The sequence below is a fragment of the Pleurodeles waltl genome, chromosome 6 (assembly GCF_031143425.1).
Source record: "Pleurodeles waltl isolate 20211129_DDA chromosome 6, aPleWal1.hap1.20221129, whole genome shotgun sequence".
Lineage (NCBI taxonomy): Eukaryota > Metazoa > Chordata > Amphibia > Caudata > Salamandridae > Pleurodeles > Pleurodeles waltl.
The window spans coordinates 454147971-454175564 of record NC_090445.1 but is presented as its reverse complement, the minus strand read 5'-3'; the positions used below and the strand labels follow the sequence as shown (position 1 = coordinate 454175564).

Genomic DNA, 27594 nt, shown 5'->3' with positions numbered 1-27594 from the left:
TCAGATGTAAGGCTGTATGTTCATCTTAGTGGTTTAAATTCAAGACACTAGCTCTGCAGTTGTTCGCCATGATTCTAGCTTACTTGACTATCCAGGAGTACAAATGTGTAAGCTGACTAGGCCAAATACAAGGGAGGTGCTGTGAAGGCTGGTATCAAAAACGAGCAGTCGCAATCCCATATGACTTCCTCAACATGACCTCACTTTTACCTTAACAAATCGTACAAAAAAGCAAAGATATCAACTACTTACTATGAGATGAATTAGGTATTTTAAGCTTTGCAAAGCCTCACAAACTCACTGATCCACAATCTCTGTGAACCATTCAGGTTCACAACTTCATAGGCAGCCACTGAGTCAGTGGTATGCTAGTTAGATGTAAAGTCGCACAAAGTTAAAATAAAAAAGAAAATTAAGTAGCAATAGTGCCAAAAAGCGATAGGTGCAGTGATAGTCTATGGTTATGGTAGACCAGCACCTACACAGCTTCAAGCTGACCGTGATGGAACGCAGGTCGATACACTCACCAGGTTTATCCCGGTCAAAGGTTTTACTTTCCGACTTAGTCCAGGTCCATAGAACTGTGGTCAGATGGGTACTTCTAGGAAATGGCCTCATGCAGCCTGTTGTCTCCCTGTAGCCACAGTGGAGGTCAGTTGACTGACCCTTGAAGTCAACTTTTTTGTCCTGAGCCCAAAAGGAGCAGGTCCAGTCCTTTATCACTCCTCAAGTCAGTAACAGCAGGTCCAGTCCTCTTCTTATGTTATGTAGGTCCAGAAAGTGGGTGCCTGGAGGTGCTCTATAGGATCAAGCAAAAAAACTAACAATCAAGGGTGACCACGCAGAAAGGGCGGATTTTGTACACACATATGGTTGTGCTTCTCATGATTCCAGACATAAGTCATTTTCAGCATTATTAAAAATATTGATGACTCCATAGATACAATGAAGAGAGCTACAGAAGCAGCAATGGTGAAGCAATGGTGAAAGGGGCTTTTCAAGTAGTGGGAAACTTTTCATAGAGCTGACTCTAGCCCAAGATGAAGAAATTCACATCCTTTCTTACTGTACACCCAAGCGCTTAAGGTCAAGGAGCATCATACGTAACATCACAGTGTCAACACAGCTCACTCTGTTATTTACTAAAGCCAGTCTTGTCCCTCTAATTATGTAACAAGTTTGTCAAGATACATAACTTCCATAACTTCAAAATGACAACCCTTCAGGAAGTAATTCCACTAATAGAAGAAGTTGTCTACCTAACCTCGGTTGACTTGAAAGATTCATCGTCTACCAGTGAACCAGCATCTCTCCAACTACTTAAATTTATGATGGGAGATACTTTCAGTTCAAAGAGTTAGCTTATTGAATGAAGTCAGCACCAAGGTCGGTCACAAAATGCCAAGCTGTGGAGAAAGCAGTCAGGTCATGTGTATCCATATGTAGATGAATGATTGGTAAAGAGTAACTAATTTCAACAAAGACTGAACAATATCAGGATAGGGATTAGGCTATTGTACGAATTGGGTTTCAGAGTCCACATGAAAAAGTAATCCATGTTTCCTGCTCAACACAAGATTTTTGTGGGAGCGGAACTACATTTCAAAACAAGGTTTGCAGTACCAACAGAGAAGATGATGCAAACATTGCAGGAACATGTTTTCCTTTACCGGACGTTATGGTATCTTACAGCTAAAATGGTAATGAGGCTGCTAGGGATGTTGGGGTAACATAGCATAAGCAAGGCTTCACAGGAGACCACTTTAGAATTGGGTGGTCTATTGGCTGTTAATAGCATATTACAAATATAACTAAAATGATGGACATTTCACCCTGAAAAGGGGGAAGACTGCTGTATAATCTGTGTATACGATAGGGTCATGCTACAAAAAACACAGTTTGTGACCAGTAACATTAGGTTCGATGGCATCTGTCGCTGTAGATACGCATGTTCTGCAATAGCTCGCCATCTGGTGTTGGGCCGGAGTGTTACAAGTTGTTTTTCTTCGAAGAAGTCTTTCGAGTCACGGGACCGAGTGACTCCTCCTTTTGTCTCCATTGCGCATGGGCGTCGACTCCATCTTCGATTGTTTTTTTTCCGCCATCGGGTTCGGACGTGTTCCTGTCGCTCCGAGTTTCGGAACGGAAAAAATAGTTAATTTCGGAAGATTTTCGTCGGTATTGTTGCGTTCGGGATCGGCGTACTTAGATTCAACACCGCATCGAAGATCGAAGAGCTCCGGTGCCCTTCGGGGTAGTTTTTCGATCCTCCGTCGGGGCCTGGTCGGCCCGACCGCGTGCTGAGGAACGCCGATGGAACGGACCCCGTTCCGTTTCTGCCCCAAATGCCACAATAAATACCCCTACACAGACCAACACTTGGTCTGCAACCTGTGCCTGTCACCTGAGCACAGCGAAGACACCTGCGAGGCCTGTCGTGCGTTCCGGTCCCGAAAAACACTCCGAGACCGTCGAGCCAGAAGACTTCAAATGGCGTCCGCACCGACAGCCCGACGGGAGTTCGAGGAACAGGAGGAGGAAGGTACCTTCTCGATCCAAGACTCAGACTCCGAAGGATTCGACGATACACAAACCGTGAGTAAGACGTCGAAAAACACACAGAGAAACATTTACAAGGCCCAGGGGACGCCACTGCCACCAGGCCATGGCTCGACCCATAAATTCGGTGACCGACCGTCGGCACCGAAAAAGGCCAAAACAGTGCCGAGATCGTCCGACTCCGGTCGAGACACCGGCACGCAGCCTTCTCGGGACCGAGAAAGTGCTGGAGACAAGCCTCGACACCGAGATACCGGTGTGGACACGGCTCGACGCCGAGAAAGCGGCACCGAAACAGATCGACGCCGAGAGGTTTCGGCCCCGAAAAGGAAAAAAGTCACCTCGGAGCCGAAAAAACACGCAGACAAAGTTTCGACGCCGAAACAAACTGCAAGCGACCCAGCTTCAGGCTCTTATACAGAAGAGCACTCGCTAACCTCCCAAATGCAAAAGCATAGGTTTGAGGAAGAGCTACAAGCAACTGATGTGGACCATACGCAAAAGCGTATCTTCATTCAGCAGGGGACAGGAAAAATAAGCACCCTTCCCCCCATTAGGAGAAAGAGAAGGTTGGAGTTCCAGACGGAACAAGCACCACAACCAAAAGTGGTTAAAACAATTACACCACCACCCTCTCCTCCGCCCGTGATTAACGTTTCACCAGCACAAACTCCATCTCACTCCCCAGCTCACACCACCATGAGCCAGGGTGACCAAGATCAGGACGCATGGGACCTATACGACGCCCCAGTGTCAGATAACAGCCCGGAGGCCTACCCTACAAAGCCATCTCCACCAGAAGACAGCACCGCGTACTCTCAGGTGGTGGCTAGAGCAGCACAATTTCATAACGTAAGCCTCCACTCAGAACAGGTCGAGGATGATTTCTTGTTCAACACACTCTCCTCCACCCACAGCTCCTACCAAAGCCTGCCTATGCTCCCTGGTATGCTCCGGCACGCAAAAGACATATTTAAGGAGCCGGTCAAAAGTAGGGCAATCACACCACGGGTGGAAAAGAAGTATAAGCCGCCTCCTACGGACCCGGTTTTCATCACTACACAGCTGCCACCAGACTCTGTTGTTGTAGGAGCAGCTAGGAAAAGGGCCAACTCTCACACATCTGGAGATGCACCACCCCCAGACAAAGAAAGCCGCAAGTTCGATGCAGCTGGTAAAAGAGTCGCAGCACAAGCTGCAAACCAGTGGCGCATCGCGAACTCCCAGGCACTACTTGCGCGCTATGACAGAGCCCACTGGGACGAGATGCAACATCTCATTGAACATCTGCCCAAGGACTTCCAAAATAGGGCGAAACAAGTGGTTGAGGAGGGACAGACCATCTCCAACAACCAGATACGTTCCTCCATGGACGCTGCAGATACAGCTGCACGGACAATTAATACATCTGTAACTATCAGACGGCATGCATGGCTCCGAACGTCTGGATTTAAACCAGAGATTCAACAAGCAGTTCTCAATATGCCTTTTAATGAAAAAGAACTGTTCGGTCCAGAAGTGGACACAGCGATTGAGAAACTCAAAAAAGATACGGACACTGCCAAAGCCATGGGCGCACTCTACTCCCCGCAGAGCAGAGGGAATTACAGCACATTCCGTAAAACGCCCTTTCGAGGGGGGTTTCGGGGTCAAAGCACACAAGCCAGCACCTCACAAGCAACACCGTCCACTTACCAGGGACAGTATAGAGGAGGTTTTCGGGGACAATATAGAGGAGGGCAATTCCCTAGAAATAGAGGGAGATTTCAAAGCCCCAAAACCCCTACTACTAAACAATGACTCACATGTCACTCACCCCCTCCACACAACACCAGTGGGGGGAAGAATAGGTCATTATTACAAAGCATGGGAGGAAATCACTACAGACACTTGGGTTCTAGCAATTATCCAACATGGTTATTGCATAGAATTTCTACAATTCCCTCCAAACATACCACCAAAAGCACAAAATTTAACAACACACCATTCCAATCTCCTGGAGATAGAAGTGCAGGCACTATTGCAAAAGAATGCAATCGAATTAGTGCCAAACACACAAATAAACACAGGAGTTTACTCACTGTACTTTCTGATACCAAAGAAGGACAAAACGCTGAGACCAATCCTAGACCTCAGAGTAGTGAACACTTTCATCAAATCAGACCACTTCCACATGGTCACACTACAAGAAGTATTGCCATTGCTAAAACTACACGACTACATGGCAACTTTAGACCTCAAGGATGCTTATTTCCATATACCAATACACCCATCTCACAGGAAATACCTAAGGTTCGTATTCAAAGGAATACATTACCAATTCAAGGTACTGCCTTTCGGATTAACAACCGCACCAAGAGTCTTTACCAAATGTCTAGCGGTAGTCGCTGCACACATAAGAAGGCAGCAAATACATGTGTTCCCATATTTGGACGACTGGCTAATCAAGGCCCATTCGTTCATACAGTGCTCAAATCACACAAATCAGATCATACAAACCCTCTTCAAACTCGGGTTCACCGTCAATTTCACAAAATCCAAAATTCTGCCACGCAAGGTACAACAATACCTGGGAGCCATAATAGACACATCAAAGGGAGTAGCCACTCCAAGTCCACAAAGAATTCAAAATTTCAACACCATCATACAACGCATGTATCCAACACAAAAGATACAGGCAAAGATGGTATTACAACTCCTAGGCATGATGTCATCATGCATAGCCATTGTCCCAAACGCAAGACTGCACATGAGGCCCTTACAACAATGCCTAGCATCACAGTGGTCTCAAGCACAGGGTCACCTTCTAGATCTGGTGTTAATAGACCGCCAAACTTACCTCTCGCTTCTATGGTGGAACAACATAAATTTAAACAAGGGGCGGCCTTTCCAAGACCCTGTGCCACAATACGTAATAACAACAGATGCTTCCATGACAGGGTGGGGAGCACACCTCAATCAACACAGCATACAAGGACAATGGAACGTACATCAAACAAAACTGCATATCAATCACCTAGAACTGCTAGCAGTTTTTCAAGCACTAAAAGCTTTCCAACCAATAATAGTTCACAAATACATTCTCGTCAAAACAGACAACATGACAACAATGTATTATCTAAACAAGCAGGGAGGGACGCACTCCACGCAGTTAAGCCTGCTAGCACAAAAAATTTGGCATTGGGCAATTCACAACCAAATTCGCCTAATTGCACAGTTTATACCAGGGATACAAAATCAACTCGCAGACAATCTCTCTCGAGATCACCAACAGGTCCACGAATGGGAAATTCACCCCCAAATTCTGAACACTTATTTCCAACTCTGGGGAACACCTCAGATAGACTTGTTTGCGACAAAGGAGAACGCAAAATGCCAAAACTTCGCATCCAGGTACCCACACAAACAATCCCAAGGCAATGCCCTATGGATGAACTGGTCAGGGATGTTTGCTTACGCTTTTCCTCCTCTCCCTCTCCTTCCTTACCTGGTAAACAAACTCAGTCAAAGCAAACTCAAACTCATATTGATAGCACCAACTTGGGCAAGGCAACCCTGGTACACAACGCTGCTAGACCTATCAGTGGTACCCTGCATCAAATTGCCCAACAGGCCAGATCTGTTGACACAGCACAACCAAAAGATCAGACACCCAGATCCAGCATCGCTGAATCTAGCAATCTGGCTCCTGAAATCCTAGAATTCGGGCACTTACAACTTACCCAAGAATGTATGGAAGTCATAAAACAAGCAAGAAGGCCATCCACCAGGCACTGCTATGCAAGTAAATGGAAGAGGTTTGTTTGCTACTGCCATATTAATCAAATACAACCATTACACACAACTCCAGAACATGTAGTGGGTTACTTGCTTCACTTACAAAAATCTAACCTGGCTTTCTCTTCCATTAAAATACACCTTGCAGCAATATCTGCATACCTGCAAACTACCTATTCAACTTCCCTATATAAAATACCAGTCATTAAAGCATTCATGGAGGGCCTTAGGAGAATTATACCACCAAGAACACCACCTGTTCCTTCATGGAACCTAAATGTTGTCCTAACTAGACTTATGGGTCCACCTTTTGAACCCATGCACTCCTGCGACATACAGTTCCTAACCTGGAAGGTGGCATTTCTCATCGCCATTACTTCCCTGAGAAGAGTAAGCGAGATTCAGGCGTTTACTATACAGGAACCTTTTATACAACTACACAAAAATAAAGTCGTCCTAAGGACCAATCCTAAATTTTTGCCAAAGGTTATTTCACCGTTCCATCTAAATCAAACAGTGGAACTTCCAGTGTTCTTTCCACAGCCAGATACCGTAGCTGAAAGGGCACTACATACATTAGATGTCAAAAGAGCATTAATGTATTACATTGACAGAACAAAAAACATCAGAAAGACTAAACAACTCTTTATTGCATTTCAAAAACCTCACGCAGGAAACCCAATTTCAAAACAAGGTATAGCCAGATGGATAGTTAAATGCATCCAAATCTGCTACCTTAAAGCTAAACGACAGCTGCCCATTACACCAAGGGCACACTCAACCAGAAAGAAAGGTGCTACCATGGCCTTTCTAGGAAACATCCCAATGCAAGAAATATGTAAGGCAGCCACATGGTCTACGCCTCACACATTCACCAAGCACTACTGTGTAGACGTGTTATCCGCACAACAAGCCACAGTAGGTCAAGCTGTATTAAGGACATTATTTCAGACTACTTCCACTCCTACAGGCTGATCCACCGCTTTTGGGGAAATAACTGCTTACTAGTCTATTGCAGAACATGCGTATCTACAGCGACAGATGCCATCGAACTGAAAATGTCACTTACCCAGTGTACATCTGTTCGTGGCATCAGTCGCAGTAGATTCGCATGTGCCCACCCGCCTCCCCGGGAGCCTGTAGCAGTTTGGAAGTTACCTTCAATTATTTATATATGTATCATCTCAACCTTAAATAGGTGCATACTTAGTCACTCCATTGCATGGGCACTATTACTACAATTCAACTCCTACCTCACCCTCTGCGGGGAAAAACAATCGAAGATGGAGTCGACGCCCATGCGCAATGGAGACAAAAGGAGGAGTCACTCGGTCCCGTGACTCGAAAGACTTCTTCGAAGAAAAACAACTTGTAACACTCCGGCCCAACACCAGATGGCGAGCTATTGCAGAACATGCGAATCTACTGCGACTGATGCCACGAACAGATGTACACTGGGTAAGTGACATTTTCATTTTGCATCTTAAAACTCTTTTAGATCCGCATATGAAACCCCTGCCTCCTTGTTGAGCAATATAAGTTGGTGATCTAGAAGATTTTCATGCTGCAAAGATATTGTTACAAAATATAGTAAAAGAAAAAAAAAGGAAGAATATGTATTGTTGCTGTATTGTGATGTGCGCTTATAGCTTGATCTAGGTGTGCTTATTGATGCATCAGTCAACTAGATAGCTGGAGCCTTTTGTACGCTTGATATTGCTAGGAGTTGTGTAAGGTTTCTTCTTGGTCTGATGCAGTTGTTCTGTCCACAAAGATCTACTGGTTGTAAAGCCACCCTGTGGGAAAGAAGTGTAGAAAGACAGTTTCTCCAGTATTGGATCTTTCATAGATTAGCGAGGCAGTGTTTTGAGATCGGCGGTACCTTGAAATTGCTTCTACATGCACTCGGATGGAGGAATACGAGAGCCCATATTTTGCCAAGTGTAACAAACTGCCACAGTCTCTGAAAAGTCCTTCTTAGCCTGTTGGGACATTCTGTGCACTGTAAAGCTGGGTTCTCTGAGAGAAAATAATCCTGTCAGAAGAATAAACAGAGCAGAGCTCAGTGAGACTCCTTTCACACGTAATGTGGTAGAAAATCTGAGGGAAACAGCCTCTGTCGGGAGGGTTCTGGAGGGTGTTGACGCCTGATTGGCTGTATCTCAAGCTTGGTTCTTTTTTATAAAAGAACATGGATAGGCTACAACAGGGCCTATTTAGTCCATTGGGGCCTAGTGTGTTTACTGCTGTATGTATTTGAAGTTACTGTGAGGCTCCTGCCTCGACGACGTGGATGGTTCAAGCATGTGAATCTATGAAAGATACCAATACTGGAGAACCACAGTTACAGGTAAGTAACCAATTTCCTTAGTCTCTACAGTTACAGATGCATAGCTTCCATATCAGTTGTATTTTTTAAGTAATAGTAAAGACTAAATAATCAAAGGACTTGATATTGATTGCTCTTCCTTGACTGTGGTGCATTCAAAGTAGGGAAACCTGACATTTGAGACCTCCTTTGCTTTGGATGTGCAGATCCAGCACAGGCCGCTTTCTTCTACAGTTAATGTTTTGTTCCTCATTGTGCCTTTCTATATTCTTAGTCCGGCGACCTGGTACCCATACTGATGTTCACCCATGTTCTAGAGACAATGCAGACAATCTGTTTGACAGCAGGAGCACCCCGAGATACCCATGCTGCCTTCTGAAAGACTTTTAACTTCCTATTTCTCACCTTTTGAATATTCCCCAGGCATCAGACTGGATCTGGTAACTTTCATCACTTCCCTCCAGAAATGACTTGCAGAGCCTTTATAGATGCCACCCCCACATGCAGTTCCTTTCTTTCCACGCCACCAGACACGGATCTGGAGCTACCTCTTGTCTCTTCGATACCTCTTTTAGTTCAGAAATCTTATAGTTTGCAAGGAAAATGCCCTTCCTAAGGCAACAGGTTTTAAAAGCTTTAAGGACTGTCTCAAACAAATGTCTGTGTCAGATCCTCATCGGGTTTGCCTGTGGTGCCTAGGTTCATCACAGCCCTAAAGCCTGCTGTGACTACGTGTCAATGAAACCAAAGGACATACAGGGCGGCAAGGCAAAACTCACCATGCATCAAAATAACTCTCTTCAAAATTGGTCTCCGTCCTGTTTATGGTCCCGTTCATGGTTCAGAAGTCTCTGGAGTTGATCCAGAGGTCCTTCGTCATTGTGCTCCAAATCATCAGGCAAGTCAAAGGAAAAAAATATAAACATTTCAAGAGGTACCCACCCTCTTCCATTATCCTTTGTATTCCCAAAAGGTTGCAAGGGCATCACCATTCTTCTAACTTTCACTCCAGATGTCGGTCAGCTTCGGAGCAAATCCCACAAATTGTCTCTGTACAACCCAAGTTATGGGGTCACAGAGGCAGATCCAAGAGTTCTGTGAAGCCATGGTCCAACTTCTGGGATCCCTTCTGAGTCCTTTAGGTGTGCTGTAGGCCCCAAGAAGCAGAGAGGCCTCCATCTGGGATATTGCATATGGATTTCCTCTTGGTGGCAGTTCGACCATATGACACTCAAACTTGGCCTCCCCCTTCTCCTGTAACCACTCCGCATTCAGCTCCTTGAGCATTAGCACTGATGTCGACTACATCGCTTCCAGAGGATGAAGTACCCATTATACTCAGTCGGTGGTGCCACGATTTCGGCCGAGGCTGCACTCTACTTGGCATAATACTTCCACAGGTAATATCTCATACATTGCACTGCTTATTTGGCACAGATTCTGACAAATATTGTGGCACAGGTGATGACATTGGCTGAACGGGATGTCCAAAGGAGTGGAGACCTTTGGGGAAGAAGATATTTTTTACAACCAATTTTGCACTAAGGTCTGCTAATGCCAGTTACCTGCTGGGCCTCTATTCCCATGCTCATTGGGATTTGGTGGGATTCGATGGTTCAGGTCTTCCCAGGTGTCCCAGAAGACCTTCAGAAGACCTTCAGACTTTGCTGACCCTAGCTAAACATTATGCTCGTGATGCTGTCAAATTCTCACTTCATTGTGATCTAGACGCAACCGATTCTATCAGGTGAGCAATTGTTAGCAATGTTGCCATTCATCGCTATGCTTGGCAGTTGTCAACTGTTTATTTTTTTTAGGTGATGTCCAGCCGTCCCTAATGGTATGCCCTTTGACAGGACTTGCTTTTTGAGGACAAGACAGATTCTGCTCTTAAGCGGTACAAAGATAGCAAGGCCACTGCATGCTCCCTGGGCCTCTCTGCCCTGCCTCGCCAGCTACATCAGCCTTACCATTTTTTTTGTGGTTTTGGCAGAGTCACCCCACACTGGCAGCCACTTCAGCCTCAGCACGGTGCCCAGCAATTTCATAGTCGATGCTGTTGCACCACTGACTCCGTGATCGGAGTCAATGAGCCAGTCAGCCTACTCCTCCGTCCATCCCCCATAGCCCCACTTGTCAAGCCCCTTTAACATACCCTTAGTGGAGCACAGCCACCTGGTTGGAGGCAGGATCAAATGACTCTTGTTTGGTTTGCAGGACATAACACCAGATAGTTGGGTCCTGCAGCTTGTTGAGAAGGAATACAACTTACCCTTTATAGCCACTGTGCTGCACCTTCTACTGACCCTGGACCGACTGATGGAGGACCATCTGTCCATCTTACAGCAGGAAGTCCAAGCCCTTTTGTCAAAGGGACCTTCAGCAGAAGTGGGTTGTGGTTGTTATTCCTGCTACTTTCTTGTCACAGAAAAGGACAGAGGCCTTCTATCTGTTTTAGACTTACGCCCTGTCAACACCTTTCTCCAGAAGGACAAACTCAGAATGCTGACCTTGCACCAGGGCTTGTCTGCCCATGACTCTGGAGACTTGATGGTGGCATTGGATGATATGCAGGACATCTACTTCCATATTCGCAACCTGCCGGCCCATCTGCACTGCCTGCCATTCTTGGTGGGACAGGAGCATTTTCAGATTGCAGTGCTCCCCTTTGGACTCGCCACCGCTCCTTGGGTGTTCAGGAAAGTGGTAATGGTAGCAGCACACCTTCAGGGGTTTGGGTTTCCAGTCTTAATGTACCTCTATGACTGGCTGTTAAAGGCAGATTCAACCCCAGACAGTTGTCAACCACATCAAGACTATGGCGAACCTCCTGTCTTCTTTGGGGTTCACTATCAACGTTGCCAAAGTCACACCTGACTCCTCAGATGCTCTCCTTCCTCAGAGCCTTTCTGAGCATGGTTCAGTTTCATGCCTTTCCCACCTGAAAAGAGAGGCCCGGACATTCAGGGTCTTATCCCACTTTTTCAGCCTCTATCCCAGATTTCAGTGAGATTGACTCTGTGGCTGCTGGGATTGCTGGCCACCTATATCCTGCTGGTCAAGCGCACTAGGTGGCATATACTTTCTAAGTGGGCTTAACATCAAGGGGAGATCTGCAGTGCTGATTGTTGGACCGCAATTGGATCACTGGTAGACCCCTCTTCCCACCCCACCCAGAGTTGACATTGGTCACTGCTAGAATGGGGTGGCCACCTGGGAGAGGAGGAGATCAGCAGTATCTGTTCTTTGGTGGAGTCCTGGCTCCACATCAACAGTGTGGAAGTGAGGGCCATCCACTTAGCATTTAAAGCTTTCCTTCCATCCATCAAGGGCAGCCCGGTACAGGTGCTTACAGACACCACCACCAAGGTATCGCAACAAACTGGGTTAAGTGGGAGGCCCGGTGTCTTTGGAAATAGCTAAACTATCAAGGCATTTTTCTGATGGCGAACTATGTGGCAGGATCCTTCGAGTCCCAGAGTGCATGAACTCTGCAGTTGACACCAAGCGGATCTCGAATAGCAGTTGCACCCAGAAGTGATGTAATGTCTCTTCCACAAATGGGGAGAACACTGGCTAGATTTGCCACAGTTGAGAAGCCTAATGTCAGCAGTTCTGCACATTGGATTTTCTAAGGCGTCTTTCTCTCTCGAAGAAGTGTTCCTCCTACCATGGTCCTCGGTACTCCTGCATGCCTTACCACAGATACCTTTTCTGCCTCGAGTTCTTAAGATCAGGACCGGCCAGCCTAAGTTGTCCTAGTACCCCTGATTGGGCACTGAGAATATGGCATAGAGAGCTCCTGGGCATGGGCATCTGTCCTTTGAACAAGCTGCCCCTTCTTGAGGATCTGCTGTCGCAGCAGTGTGTCACGGTTCTACACTCAGGTCTTCCCAGTCTCATCCTTCATGCATGGAGATCCAGCAGTGATGTCTGAACACCGTTGACTTTTTTCTGGAGGTGGTTGATGTCATCTTGGAAGCAGGGTGTATCTCAACAAAAGCTGTATATGTCTGTTGTTGAGACAAATTTGTGGCTTGGTGCGTCATGCAGCAGATAGAACTTATTCTAGGCAAAGTTATCTGATGTTTGTTTTGTCCCTCACCCAACAAGGCTTTGCTCTAGACAGAACTAAAGACCGGGTGGACAATCAGCTCTTTGTGGGGTTCGCTGGAGTGAACAAAAGACAGGGCTATACAGAAGCGAAGCATCTCCCTCTGGATCATGCTCTGTATTAAGCTCTGGTACGCTTTAGCCAAGAAGCCTCCAGGAGGACTGTAAGCTTTTTCCGCCAGGGCAAAAGTTGATACCACTGCCTTGGCACACGGAATTCCTGTTCTATGCATTTGTAAGTCAGCATGCGTTCACAGAGCACTACTGTCTCAAAACCCAGGTTCACTGAGAGGGGCATTTTGCTTGCTTGGTCTTATATGACTTTATGCTTTAAATTAATTCAAAGATCCACCTCTAAATAGGTACTGCTGTGGTATCTCGTCAAAAGGTGAGAAGTCTGTGGTTAGAAGTCTCTATCAGAAAAATAATTTGCTTACCTTCAGTAATGCTCTTTCAGCTAGAAACTCTACCTAAGCGCAGATTCCTCACTGACCCTCCCATCTTACAAATTCTGTGAATTTGACTCTATCCCCTAATAAGATCTAAAATTTAGGAATCTGCACACTGTTCACAACAAAATTGCTTTTGGGGCTCTGCATCTGGGGTGCGGACAGCTGTGAAAGCAACTGACGTCCGTGAGCAGGAGTGACGCCTTAGCAGGCTGTTCTTCTTACCTTGCAACTCATCTTACCACTGGAATAAGTTTCCCTTTCATATCCTTTCTTTTCACAGCTTTATTATCTTCAAAAGTTGCTAAAGCGTGGCTCTTTTAGCCATTTGTACCCTTTTCTCTGTATTAGGCTAAAGTACTGGGATAGTCCTGTTGGAGTGAGCTGTTTGTGCTTTATCAAACGTAGGTGACATAATATAGGTTCTGCACGTCATTTCCTGAGTTCAATAGCGTTCGTGTGGATCCACAGTCTGACACCTAGGGGAATATTCAAAAGGTGAGGAATCTGCAGTTTAATAGAGTCTCTAACAGAACTTTACAGAGGGTTTCAAATTATACTATAATGGGCTATAATTGCAACTCATAAAGATGCCCTTCATCAGCAACTGGTATTAAAGCTTTTTTCCTCTACTGTGATCCTATATTAGAAAGGAAATCTGTTCTAATGTAGGATTGCAAGAGTGGAAGACTTTTATATTGCCGGTTGTTGATAAAATTTGGTAACTTTTACTTCTCTTTTCGATCTGTTATAACATCGGATCAGCAGAACTTCGCAATTACAATACCAGGAGTAAACACTAAATTCAAATAAGTGACTGGGATTTTTTGCAGACCAGGCTTTTTAATAAGTAATACGTTTTTGGCCCTAAAGAGGAAGATTAAATAAATAACTAACCGCTATTGTTAGTCTGACTGATGCTCAAGGAATGTTAGCTTTGACATAAACCTCAAAACAACTTGACTTCCAGTATTTGAGGAAACCAGCGCTAGGGGAGTGGAGAGCTATATTTGTTTCCAGAGGTCTGATAGTCTTTTAAATAGAACCACTATCCCTCCCACCTTTTTCTGCCACTGTAGCTGTATTGCGAGCCTCATGTAAAAAAATAATAATAATAAAAACACATACATGCAGGGGTTTTCGACCAGCCCTCTTCATCCATTGGTCTGTTAAATTCCAATTCAAATTTTGCTTCTGCCACCAAAGCATACAACATGTGGCAGTGGGTCCACCCACTTTGTCTATTGACTGCTTTGTGCTGCAGATGACAGCAATCTTCCTGATCACATGTGCAAAGCAGCTTAAAGTGCACTTCATTCATTTTTTTGCTTATTGCTTATGTTTGCAGAAAAAAATAAAACAAGGGAAGCATTTCAAAGCCATACCTGTTGCTTTTGCTTTGATTGCAAGCTTGTGTTATAAGTGCGAGTTGACAGCATTTACTATTTTGGTCTGACCTAAAGAATGATTTAACTGTTTTCCCATTTCATGTGATCTAAAAAACTAATAGTCATATTCTAGTTATGCTAAAAGGGCTTTGGCTTAGCATTTTTCATACACTTGTCAGTTGAGACACCATTACAATGTTATATATATATATATATATATATATATATATATATATATATATATATATATATATATATATATATGGAAAATGTCACTTACCCAGTGTACATCTGTTCGTGGCATGAGACGCTGCAGATTCACATGCTTTGCACATCCCGCCATCTAGTTTTGGGCTCGGAGTGCTACAAGTTGTTTTTCTTCGAAGAAGTCTTTTCGAGTCACGAGATCGAGGGACTCCTCCCCTTTCGGCTCCATTGCGCATGGGCGTCGACTCCATCTTAGATTGTTTTTCCCGCAGAGGGTGAGGTAGGAGTTGTGTATTATAGTAATAGTGCCCATGCAATGGAGTAAATATGTATGTACATAATGGTGTTTAAAGTGATATATTTAAAAATTTACAAATGTTCAAGATCAACTTCGAAACGGCTACAGGCTCCCGGGGAGGCGGGTGGGCGCATGTGAATCTTCAGCGTCTCATGCCCCGAACAGATGTACACTGGGTAAGTGACATTTTCCGTTCAATGGCATGTGTAGCTGCAGATACACATGCTTTGCATAGACTAGTAAGCAGTTATCTCCCAAAAGCGGTGGCTCAGCCTGTAGGAGTTGAAGTTGTTTGAAATAAAGTTCTTAGTACTACTTGTCCTACTGTGGCTTGTTGTGTTGTTAACACATCCACGCAGTAATGTTTGGTGAATGTATGAGGCGTAGACCATGTGGCTGCCTTACATATTTCAGTCATTGGAATGTTCCCTAGAAAGGCCATAGTAGCACCTTTCTTCCTAGTTGAATGTGCCTTTGGTGTTATAGGCAGTTCTCTTTTTGCTTTGAGATAACAGGTTTGAATACATTTAACTATCCATCTGGCAATGCCTTGTTTGGATATTGGATTCCCTGTATGAGGTTTTTGAAAAGCAATGAACAGTTGTTTTGTTTTTCTTATTTGTTTTGTTCTATCAATGTAGTACATTAAAGCTCTTTTGATGTCTAATGTATGTAGTGCTCTTTCAGCTACAGAATCTGGTTCTGGAAAAAACACTGGTAGTTCTACTGTTTGATTTAAGTGAAACGGTGATATACTTTTGGTAAGAATTTTGGGTTAGTTCGTAAAACTACTTTATGCTTGTGTAGCTGAATAAAGGGTTCTTGTATGGTAAATGCCTGTATTTCACTTACTCGTCTTAGAGATGTGATGGCAATGAGAAACGCTACTTTCCATGTTAAATATTGTATCTCACATGAGTGCATGGGTTCAAAAGGTGGGCCCATGAGTCGTGTTAAGACAATGTTAAGGTTCCACGAAGGAACTGGTGGCGTTCTTGGTGGAATAATTCTTTTTAGGCCATCCATAAATTCTTTTATGACTGGGATCCTAAATAATGAGGTTGAGTGCGTAATTTGCAGATAAGCTGAAATTGCGGTAAGATGTATTTTAATGGATGAAAAAGCTAGCTTTGACTTTTGTAAATGCAGTAAGTAGCTTACGATGTCTTTAGCAGATGCGTGTAATGGTTGAATTTGATGATTATGGCAATAATAAAAAAATCTTTTCCACTTATTTGCATAGCAATGTCTTGTGTTGGTTTCCTTGCTTGTTTTATGACCTCCATACATTCCTGTGTAAGGTCTAGATGTCCGAATTCTAAGACTTCAGGAGCCAAATTGCTAGATTCAGTGATGCTGGATTTTGATGCCTGATCTGTTGTTTGTGTTGAGTTAACAGATCTGGTCTGTTTGGAAGCTTGATATGAGGCACTACTAAGAGGTCTAGTAGTGTTGTGTACCAAGGTTGTCTTGCCCAGGTTGGTGCTATTAGTATGAGTTTGTTTTGACTCAATTTGTTTACTAGATACGGAAGGAGTGGGAGAGGGGGAAAAGCGTATGCAAATATCCCTGACCAGCTCATCCATAACGCATTGCCCTGAGATTGATCTTGTGGGTACCTGGATGCGAAGTTTTGGCATTTTGCGTTTTCTTTCGTTGCAAATAGATCTATTTGTGGTGTTCCCCATCTTTGGAAGTAAGTGTGTAGTATTTGGGGGTGAATCTCCCATTCGTGGATTTGTTGGTGATCCAGAGAGAGATTGTCTGCTAACTGATTCTGAATCCCTGGAATAAACTGTGCTATTAGACGAATGTGGTTGTGAATCGCCCAATGCCATATTCTCTGTGCCAGGAGACACAACTGTGTTGAGTGTGTTCCTTCCTGTTTGTTCAGATAATACATCGTTGTCATGTTGTCTGTTTTGACAAGAATGTGTTTGTGTCTTATTATGGGTTGAAATGCCTTCAACGCTAGAAATACTGCCAGTAATTCTAAGTGATTTATGTGAAACTGTCTCTGCTGAGTGTCCCATTGTCCTTGGATGCTGTGTTGATTGAGGTGTGCTCCCCACCCTATCATCGAGGCATCTGTCGTTATTACGTATTGAGGCACTGGGTCTTGGAAAGGCCGCCCTTGGTTTAAATTTATATTGTTCCACCATTGAAGCGAGGTGTATGTTTGGCGGTTTATCAACACTAGATCTAGAAGTTGACCCTGTGCCTGTGACCATTGTGATGCTAGGCACTGTTGTAAGGGCCGCATGTGCAACCTTGCGTTTGGGACAATGGCTATGCATGAGGACATCATGCCTAGTTGTTTCATCACCATCTTGACTTGTATCTTCTGTTTTGGATACATGTTCTGTATTACATTGTGAAATGCCTGTACCCTTTGTGGACTTGGAGTGGCAATCCCTTTTGTTGCGTTGATTGTCGCTCCTAAGTATTGCTGTGTTTGACACGGCTGAAGGTGTGATTTTGTGTAGTTGAGTGAGAAACCTAGTTTGTGGAGGGTTTCTATGACATATTTTGTGTGTTGTGAACACCGTTCTTGCGTGTTGGTTTTGATTAACCAATCGTCTAGGTACGGGAACACATGTATTTGCTGCCTCCTGATATGTGCAGCCACTACTGCCAGGCATTTTGTAAAAACTCTTGGCGCAGTTGTTATCCCGAATGGCAACACTTTGAATTGGTAATGTACCCCTTGGAATACAAACCTTAAGTACTTTCTGTGTGAAGGATGTATCGGTATATGGAAGTATGCATCCTTTAGGTCTAGTGTTGTCATGTAGTCTTGTTGTTTGAGCAATGGGATTACGTCCTGTAATGTCACCATGTGAAAGTGATCTGATTTGATGTAGGTATTTATTGTTCTGAGATCTAATATAGGTATTAGAGTTTTGTCCTTTTTGGGTATGAGAAAGTACAGCGAGTAAACTCCTGTTCCTCTCTGATGAATTGGTATCAGTTCTATTGCATCTTTTTGTAACAACGCTTGGATTTCTAGTTCTAGAAGATCTATGTGTTGTTTTGACATATTGTGTGTTTTTGGTGGGACATTTGGAGGGAATTTGAGAAATTCTATGTAATAACCATGCTGGATAATTGCTAGGACCCAAGTGTCTGTTGTTATTTCCTCCCAATGTTTGTAGAACTTGGTTAGTCTCCCCCCCACAGGTGTTATGTGTTGGGGATTTGTAACGTCAAAGTCACTGCTTGTTTTGAGGAGTTTTGGGACTTTGGAACTTCCCTCTACTCTTTTGGAATTGGCTTCCTCTATATTGTCCCCGAAAACTTCCCCGCTGATATTGGCTCTGATAAGTGTGCCTTGTTTGTGAGGTTGAGGGTTCTGTGCTTTGTCCCCGAAACCCCCCTCGAAACTGTGTTTTACGAAACGTGCCTCTGCTCTGTGGGAAGTAGAGTGCGCCCATGGCTTTGGCCGTATCAGTGTCCTTTTTAAGTTTTTCGATAGCAGTGTCCACCTCCGGCCCAAACAACTGCTGTCCGTTAAATGGCATATTCAGCACGGCTTGTTGTATTTCCGGCTTGAATCCTGATGTACGCAGCCATGCATGTCTCCTTATGGTCACTGCTGTATTTACTGTTCTAGCAGCTGTATCTGCTGCATCCATTGCCGAGCGTATCTGATTGTTCGAGATACTCTGTCCTTCCTCCACCACCTGTTGTGCCCTTTTTTGGAACTCTTTGGGTAAGTGTTCAATGAAATGTTGCATTTCGTCCTAATGAGCCCTATCATATCTCGCCAGCAATGCCTGTGAGTTGGCAATGCGCCATTGGTTGGCCGCTTGTGCTGCAACCCTTTTCCCTGCAGCGTCGAACTTGCGACTCTCCTTGTCTGGAGGTGGTGCGTCTCCCGAGGTGTGTGAGTTCGCTCTCTTGTGAGCTGCCCCTACTACCACAGAGTCTGGTGTTAATTGCTGAGTGATGTATACAGGGTCTGTTGGCGGTGGCTTGTATTTCTTCTCCACCCTTGGAGTTATGGCCCTGCCCTTCACAGGCTCCTGAAACACCTGTTTGGAGTGTTTTAGCATTCCAGGTAGCATAGGGAGACTTTGGTATTGGCTATGTGTGGAGGATAGAGTGTTAAATAAAAAGTCATCCTCAATAGGCTCTGCATGCAGGGTGACATTATGAAACGCCGCTGCTCTTGACACCACCTGTGTGTAGGCTGTACTGTCCTCAGGTGGCGACGGTCTCGCTGGATAACAGTCTGGGCTGTTATCTGATACTGGCACATCATAAAGATCCCATGCGTCAGGATCATCCTGACTCATTCCAGTATGAGTTGGGGACTGCATCAGTGGTGGAGTGGCTACCGGTGATGTGTGCATTGAGCGTGGTGGAGATGGTGGCGGTGTTACTTGTCTTGTCACCTTTGCCTGTGGCTGCTTGTCTTTTCCTTGAAAGGCAAGTCTTCTTTTCATCCTAATTGGGGGAAGAGTACTTATCTTCCCTGTGTCCTTTTGGATGTGGAGCCTTCTCTGAGTGTAGTATGGCTCCATTGACTCTAGTTCTTGTCCGAACTTATGTCCTTGCATTTGTGAGGACAGTCCCTGTTCCTCTGTGTAGGAACCTGTTTTCGGTTTCGAGGCCGGATGTTTCGGAATGGAAACTTTTTCTGCAGTCTTTTTCGGTTCCGACGACACTTTTTAAAAAAAATTCGGCGTTCCGGTCTCTCGGTGCCGACTCGTTTCGGTACTGCCCTCTCGGTGCCGAACTTGCTCTGACCCGCTGTCTCGGGTTCGAGTCTGCTCTGTGCCGGTATCTCGACCGGAGTTGGATGTCTTCGACACATGCGTGCCCTTTTTCGGTGCCGATGATCGGTCACCTATTTTTCGGGTTAAGCCATGGCCTGCTGGCGGTGGCGTCCCCTGGGCTTTAGTGGTCTTTCCGTGAGTTTTGTGTGTCGACGTCTTACTCACGGTTTTCGGCGTCTGTTCGGGATCGACCTCGTCCGAGTCCGAATCCTCGATGGAGAAGGTTTCTTCTTCCTCCTCCAAGTGTTTTTGTCCTGTCGGCGCCGACGCCATCTGTAGTCTTCTTGCTCTTCGGTCTCTTAATGTCTTCCTCGACCGAAACGCTCGACAGGCTTCACAAGTATCTTCTTTGTGTTCTGGAGACAAACACAATTTACAGACCAGATGCTGATCTGTATAAGGATACTTGTTGTGACATTTGGGGCAGAAGCGGAATGGGGTCCGTTCCATTAGCCTTGAAGAGACACGTGGTCGGGCCGACCAGGCCCGACAGGGGATCGAAAACCCCGAAGGGCCACCGGGGCTCTTCAAAATTCGGTGTCGATCTGTTGTAACTAACCCGATACCGAACGCAAACAATACCGTCGAATTTTCCGAGATTCTAACTATCTTTCCGAACCGAAACGCGGAGCGAAAAGGAACACGTCCGAACCCTATGGCGGAAAGAAAATAATCTAAGATGGAGTCGACGCCCATGCGCAATGGAGCCGAAAGGGGAGGAGTCCCTCGATCTCGTGACTCGAAAAGACTTCTTCGAAGAAAAACAACTTGTAACACTCCGAGCCCAACACTAGATGGCGGGATGTGCAAAGCATGTGTATCTGCAGCTACACATGCCATCGAACATATATAATAATATATATATATATATATACGCAGTGGGTCATCCCTTTCCATCTTTGACCATGTAAGAAGTTTAGATCAGTCACAGGAGAATCATTTGAGAGTTAGAACGACAATCTTGTTGAGTGATAGCATTTTGCATGTTTGTGTGTGCTTCAAAGCAAAGGAGTCCATTGTTGGGACACCCCCATGGAGCCCACACATGTAGCAGAATCCATCTTGAAACACCATGGCCTCCTGTGCACGGATACAGAGTGACCGAATATCCTTCTCACTCTCCTCTCAGTGTTGGACCCAGTAAAGCCAGTTACTGCTTTTATCCGACACCTAGGCTTATAGTAAATCACCCCACGTCAGCAGCCCTGCATTGTGGGTCCCTGTTGCATGTGTGACAACTGTCACCCCACCCCATGCTCATAATAAATCAGCCAACTGTATTTGTGCTACATCTTAACCGGGGATCCATGTAACTGCTTTCACCCAAGCCTTCTTGCTGATAATTAAGATGGTGCTGTGACAACTTTCACCCAAGCCTCCTTGTTCAGAATAAAACATCTCACGGGCGGTGCAGCATTTAGGCCTATGATGGTGCCCATGTACAGGGCACTATTACTTTGGCGAGTATACCTCTCAAAAACCTTCAAGAATGTTGTTAGTCACTGAATTCAGGAAAAAAGGGGGTCTTTAAAGGGCTTTTCTGATAGACTGTGATATCAGGTAGGTCTTCTGTCATGGAGGAAGTCTTTTAGATGGATTTTGCTGTGTATATTAAATAAGGTATTACTGTTTCTCCTTGGCACTTTAGTGAATAAGCAGACCTCTTGATACCTCACAGCTAGAGCCTCTTCAACTTGGAGACAATTGGCTACCTGGTAAAATATCACAGGTTCATGAGTCAAGAACCATGTTTAGTGATCTTAAGCTGTGTTGCAATATTTTGCTATATACCCAGGTCAGTAGAAACAGGCTTCATGACAGTATCCTGTATGGTTCTCCTGACACAAGAAATCAAGATTGTTCTGTTTTTGCATTCTTTCAGTTTATCACATTTGATCTGTTGTAGAACACTTGGGAAAGTATAGCAAACTATCATCGACTAGCTGATCTGTACACAAAGCTTTAGCAATTTGTGTGTTCTTTGGTAGTGAATAAATCCATCTGGGGAGGATCCAGATGTCAGGGAGATGTCTGTGTACGCTGTTCTTTGGAACCATTAATGTCTTCCCACATGTTAAAACTTTTTTGGCTGTGTTGCCCATCTGAATCCATTTTTTTACTTTCTTGCATCAGTGTAAGGTCCACAGTTTTGTCCTTCAGTAGAATGTCCTTCAGGACCATTACAAGTCTATCTGCGACTCTCTGAAATGTCCTCCCCATCCCAGTCCAAAAGCATTTGTGACAATGTTTGTGCTTGTAGCTTATGTTGGAATCGTCACCTTTGATCAAGTTCTGTCATTATGTCCATGCGAACAGGTGACACTGGCAACACAGAAGGAGTTTTATCTCAAATTCCTGCATCACGCCGCACCTAATGCTTACTCAAAAGAAGCCCAATTGAAGGCATACACATAAATCATTCAGCATAGTTGTTTTTCATTCCTCCTTAAAACTAGGTGTTGGAAGATGAGTAATAGTATTAGTGCTCAAAGAACTCCCTCGTGTACTTATTCATAATTGTGCTAGAAATAGTTTTAGCTCATCTGTATGGCTACATTCACAAGTATGTAAAAGGAGACACTTCACAGTAGCTGCTGTGGACAACACTGATAATGCTTAACCGGTGCCCTGGGCTTCTCATCATTGCTGTTCTCCTGTGTCTTGTCGGTTGGGGAGATTGCCAGTCAAGACTTAATCATACTTTTTCAGTGGTCAATATCTGTTGGAACGCCAGTGTTTTAGGATTGGCATATTTGTTTCTTGCTTTTGCTTTGCAAGGTATAATGGTGTGATCTGTCTAATCAGCAACGTGTTTTATCAATCGTTGAGGAGAATAAATTGTTGACATACTGGATCCACGACAGGTGTCTTTGCCTGTCATTTTTCACAGTCCACCATGGTAAAGAATCCAGTGTTGTATCTAATGGTGTCAAGTTCTGTCACCATTTCCCATAGTGGTTTCTACATAGCTTCTCTAGTCACTCCTTTAAAAGTCATATATGAAGTCTGGTATTGGGAGTTTCAGGAGTCCATTGATCTTGGAGAGCTAAGATCTGGTGCGCTGTTGGTTGCTGTCACTCCAAAGGTGACCCATTTTCCTGCATTTTCAATAGAGGTGTTCCTAGGGACTGTACTGGAACGGCTGTGGATTTTTCATTGTTTATGGGAACAACCCATTCTCTCATTATAAAAATTGCACCTTGTAATTCCTAAAAAATCTTCTGTTGTGAATTGGTTTTCAGACACCAATTATCTAGGTATGGGTAGACAATAAGCCATGTGCTTTGTTAATTCTCAATGAGGTTTCGAGACTGAATTGGTCAGTTTCTGAACTGGAGGTCCGAATTCTGAGTTACTGACCTCAGGAACTTTCTGTGCACTTGGCACATAAAAGTACGCATCACAAACATCCATAGTGCAAGCTAATTACTTAGTTAGAGCTGGATAATGATATGCTGAAGTGTTAACACTGTCACCTACGTGTTGCTACACCTAAAGTTACTCTCTTCTCCATTTCCGGCTTTTCTCTCACTAGTATTTCGAGTAGATAGATGCCACCTCGCTTTTCTTATTTCTTTTTCCAATATAAGGCTATTTGATTGTATAGCTTGCACATTTGGAGTTAATGTTTTAAGCTCCACTCTATATGTTACTTCAAAAGAGGTCGCTTCTGTTATTTTTTGCCACTGTCACTTTTCCACTGTACCAGAGAAAGGAGCGGAAATGCTCCAGAAGTGGAAGTGGTTGTGCTTTTAATTTATTGTTTGGGATTTGCATGAGGGTGCAGGTTGAGGCTTTCCTGCTGTAACCAATGGCTGCTGCCTTCCTCTTCTGTGTGAGGATAGCAGTTGGAATTTGCATCTCAGCTGATATTGCATAACCTGCTTTAGGATGTATTCTCGAATTAGGGTGAGTGAAAGTAATGACTGTGGCTGCATTGTGCATGCCAACTGTACTCTTAATGTTCTTGGTTTTGATTTTAACTAGTGTTTTATTGTCTGCATGCAGTCTAACAAGTGATGCCCCCAAAAAAGGGAAAACTCAGATTCTTTGTTTCAGCATTGAGCTAGTAAGGTAGGGTCACACTGAGTGCTTCAAGGAGAGATCATGTCTGTACCCACTGGCCAGGAATTCCACATCTGCCGATGCACTAATAATTTGGTTAGAAAACAGCTTCCCTTATACAAATTCCAGGAAATCCTTACATTTACCATTAGAAAGGTATTCTGCTAAGTGAACTACAAAAAATGACCAGTCATATATTTTAAAGAGAGCCATTGAAGTAGCTGTTTGTATTGTATCAACGTTTTGGAGTACTTCATACCTCTACTAGCTCCTTAAAGTGCTTGTGGTGAGTGGAGGAAGAGGTCATTGTGCTTATTGGTGGAGGTTGATGAGTTTTGGGTTGGTTGTGTGGCCTCCCTGGGACATTTGTGAGTGAGTTTTGAATGAGGTGTTTGCAACACTTGTGCAATTTTGCTGAGAGCCTTTTTAGTAAGAAGACCCTCACACCCTACTACCATGTTTTTGTGTATTGATTACTAGTCTAATTCAAAAGGCTTCATCTCTGAAAAGACCACTGCAGAGTAGAAGTTACTTACTGGTGTCTGCAGTTCTGCAGCATTAATATCGTTCATGGATGCACATTACAGTTTACCTCCTCTCCAAAATGATGTGTGTTGGTAGTACACTTGTGGTATAAATATCTGTAGCAAAGTTTAAGTCTGTCCACGATATTGACCAGAAGGACCAAGTAGTGCTATTGATAGACTAAATGTATACTTTTAAGCTAGTGTGTAATCACACTGACGATTTAGTCAGAGTTAGTTGAGGCAATGGTAAATAATTGTTGAGCTTGTGAATCTGGGAAAGATACCAATGATGGAGAACTTGTGACAGGTAAGTAACATTTACAAGCAGACGTTTGCTTCCTACAGGAGACTGATTTGTGTCTTAAGTGTATGAATACCTTTTATGAAAAATACAGTTCTTCTTTTCACAAATATTCAATTATTAAAACACAGCATAAAAAACCTAAAAAACAAAAATCTACGAAGTCGGTAAATGACTCATCATGATTTCAACAGCTGAAATAAAAGTGTGTTTTTTTTCCTTGATGTTTCACTCACACAGAGAAAATGGATGAATTGCTTCACCAATGCTTTTTCCACGCTCTGAAATGCAAAGTGAAAAAGGATGATCTGCCACTGCTCACCAGCACCTTTCTACGAAATCACCTCTTTGCCTGCTGGTAGGTGGTGGTGGTGGGTGGTGGTGGTGGTAGGGCGGGCTTTGTTTTTTACCAGCCGGACGGATTTCCTATTAATTTGTCAAGTTTTAAATATCTGCTAAAGTCACAAGCACTTCAGAAAAGAAAAATGACCCTTTGAATCAGGATGTGTAACACACAAGAATTACTTTAATCTTCAGTTTTACAATACGTTTCGTCATGTCCAGTGTCACTAACATAAAAGATATGAAGTCACTTTATGCATTATTGTTTTGAAAAGGGAACTTAAAACATATTCTGAAATGGGAACTGTAGAAGGTGTGCAAAATGGCAAGAAAATACAAAATATCAAGCATGTGCAAACTGGCAAGGGTGTTCAAAGGTTTTACTAACAGTTTCCTTCTCAAGTCTGTGGGACCTGTTAAGGATGTGTGCATCAACTCTCCGTGCTACTTTAGGGTGCGTCTAGCTCAAATGTGCAGGACTTACCATGGTCCCATTTCTGGTTCTTTGATGACTTTCTTTATCATGCACGGATGATACAAATTCATAGTTTTTTTATTACTCTGAATCACCTGTACACTATACTTACTCGCTCACCCAATTGGGATACAATTGGTTTTCTTTCACTCTGTTCCCGTTACAGTTGTTTCACACCATTTGTTTAGATGGACATGTTGCTATTTCGTCTACAGTCTAGCCTTGAAAAAGTCACTGAGTGACGAAACACGTGTTGGCTGTACATGAACACATATATATTCCAAGTATTTGTTGATCCTAATAAATTACTTTCTGGAATACTAAGAAGACCACTGTACTATACACTTACGGACCTCTTACTTCAGACTTTACATTTGTAAATATTTGTGTTGTGAGTACTGTGGTCTGAGCTGTTTTCCTGTACATTGTGTATATTTCTGTACATCATTTTTTTTTGCCTTAGGGCAATTGACCACTGAGCACCATTCTGTTTAGACTTACTCATAGACTAACTTGGACAGGAGGTGCAGTTTTCTGCCATTACTACCTTTGCTCAGTTGTATGCATAAGGATGTGTGCATATAGGAAGGGAGTGTTAAAGCTGCAAGAATATGCAACCATACCCCTACAAGGTTGTGTGATCTGGAAATGGGCAAAAGCGTGTAGACTTGTAGGTGTGTACACAGTGGAAACCAGTAGATGGGTGCCGTCCTGAATATGGCCAGTGCTGTGATAACTGTGAACAAAGAGTGTTTTGCAAACTGGGAAGTGAAAACTGTGTGCCTGCTTGGAACTGGCAAATGTGTGCCTACAAAGAACTGGCTCAGGTTTATAAACTGAAGGCTGGTAAGAGGATAAACTAGGAAATGGCAACAGCACAGTGTTAGACCTTGAAACAGTGTGTGTAAACGGAGTAATGGCAATATTTAGTGTGCTGACTCCGAGCTGTCAAAGATGAGTACCCATGATGTGCAGTTGGTGGAGGGGAGGAATATTGGGCATCTTGAATCAGGAGTTAAATGAAGGCAAGTGCACATCCCCCTCCCAGTTCCTCCATTGCAGATCAGAGGATTGGTGTTTCCAAGGTCATTGATTGTACCAATTCTTTTTCCTTAACCATGCCCACATGCTGATTCTCATTTTTATTGCTGACACCTGAGGAGAGATGATGGGTGATGAGGAAGGAGCTTGCAACTTACGTATGGGGTGCAAATGTTGAAAAGTATGGTTTGGATATGTTTCCTTGTTGCCCCCGTGTTGAACAACTGCAGCAAAATGACAGTAACTTGTTTCTGTAAGTGACTTCTTTGTCTGCATCCGATGTGGTATATAAACAACTCCAAACCCCTGAAAGCCTCTAGAGTAACATATATATGGTGTGCCCTTTGAGTAAAGGAGGTTTTACTTCAGCTTTGTACCAGCAAAGTATAAATGTCAAGAATGTTGGCAGAACCCTTTCAGAGGGCCACGAGGCAAGCAGGATTTACTGGGCCGAACCATGGGGTAAAGGCCTTATAGACTTGATGTCCTGGGGTCTGACCTACTATGGATTCTGAGCATTACTTGACTCTGAGGACTAAGCAGTCCAAGGATCCCCCTGGGGATGGAGGTGTGGATGCAGGGGAGTGAACACAGGCTCACAACTGAAATGTGCATAGCAGCAATAAGTCTTTGTCCTCCCAAAAACTCTTTCTAATGAAAAAAGAAAAGTATTTGATTTTCTACAGCTACAAACTCAAAGGTTAAATAGGACTGCCACAAACAACTACACAATCCCCCTGAAGTCAGGTCTTTAGCATTTCCTTGGTGGTTCCCTGTCCCACTTCCTCCTTGCTTTAGCAATAGTGGTTATTCCCCATTCACTCTAGTCATTGTCCAGGGTAGGCCCCACTTGTTATCCGAGTCTCAAGAGACCACTAGTAGTCTATTTTTAAAGCCAGCAGTGTTCCTGCACTGCAGCACTAATTAGGAGCAAGTCCTTCC

General features: G+C 44.0%; 1 protein-coding gene across 2 annotated transcripts in view; it reads left to right on the top strand.

Annotated features, from left to right (window-relative positions):
- The window catches only part of EIF2D (eukaryotic translation initiation factor 2D), a 155853-nt gene that overhangs the window by 36155 nt on the left and 92104 nt on the right, over positions 1-27594 (top strand). For both annotated transcript variants that reach the window (XM_069238587.1, XM_069238588.1), the window contains exon 7: positions 25035-25152. In XM_069238587.1, the coding sequence (XP_069094688.1) occupies positions 25035-25152 (118 nt within the window). The remainder of the gene's footprint in view (positions 1-25034; positions 25153-27594) is intronic.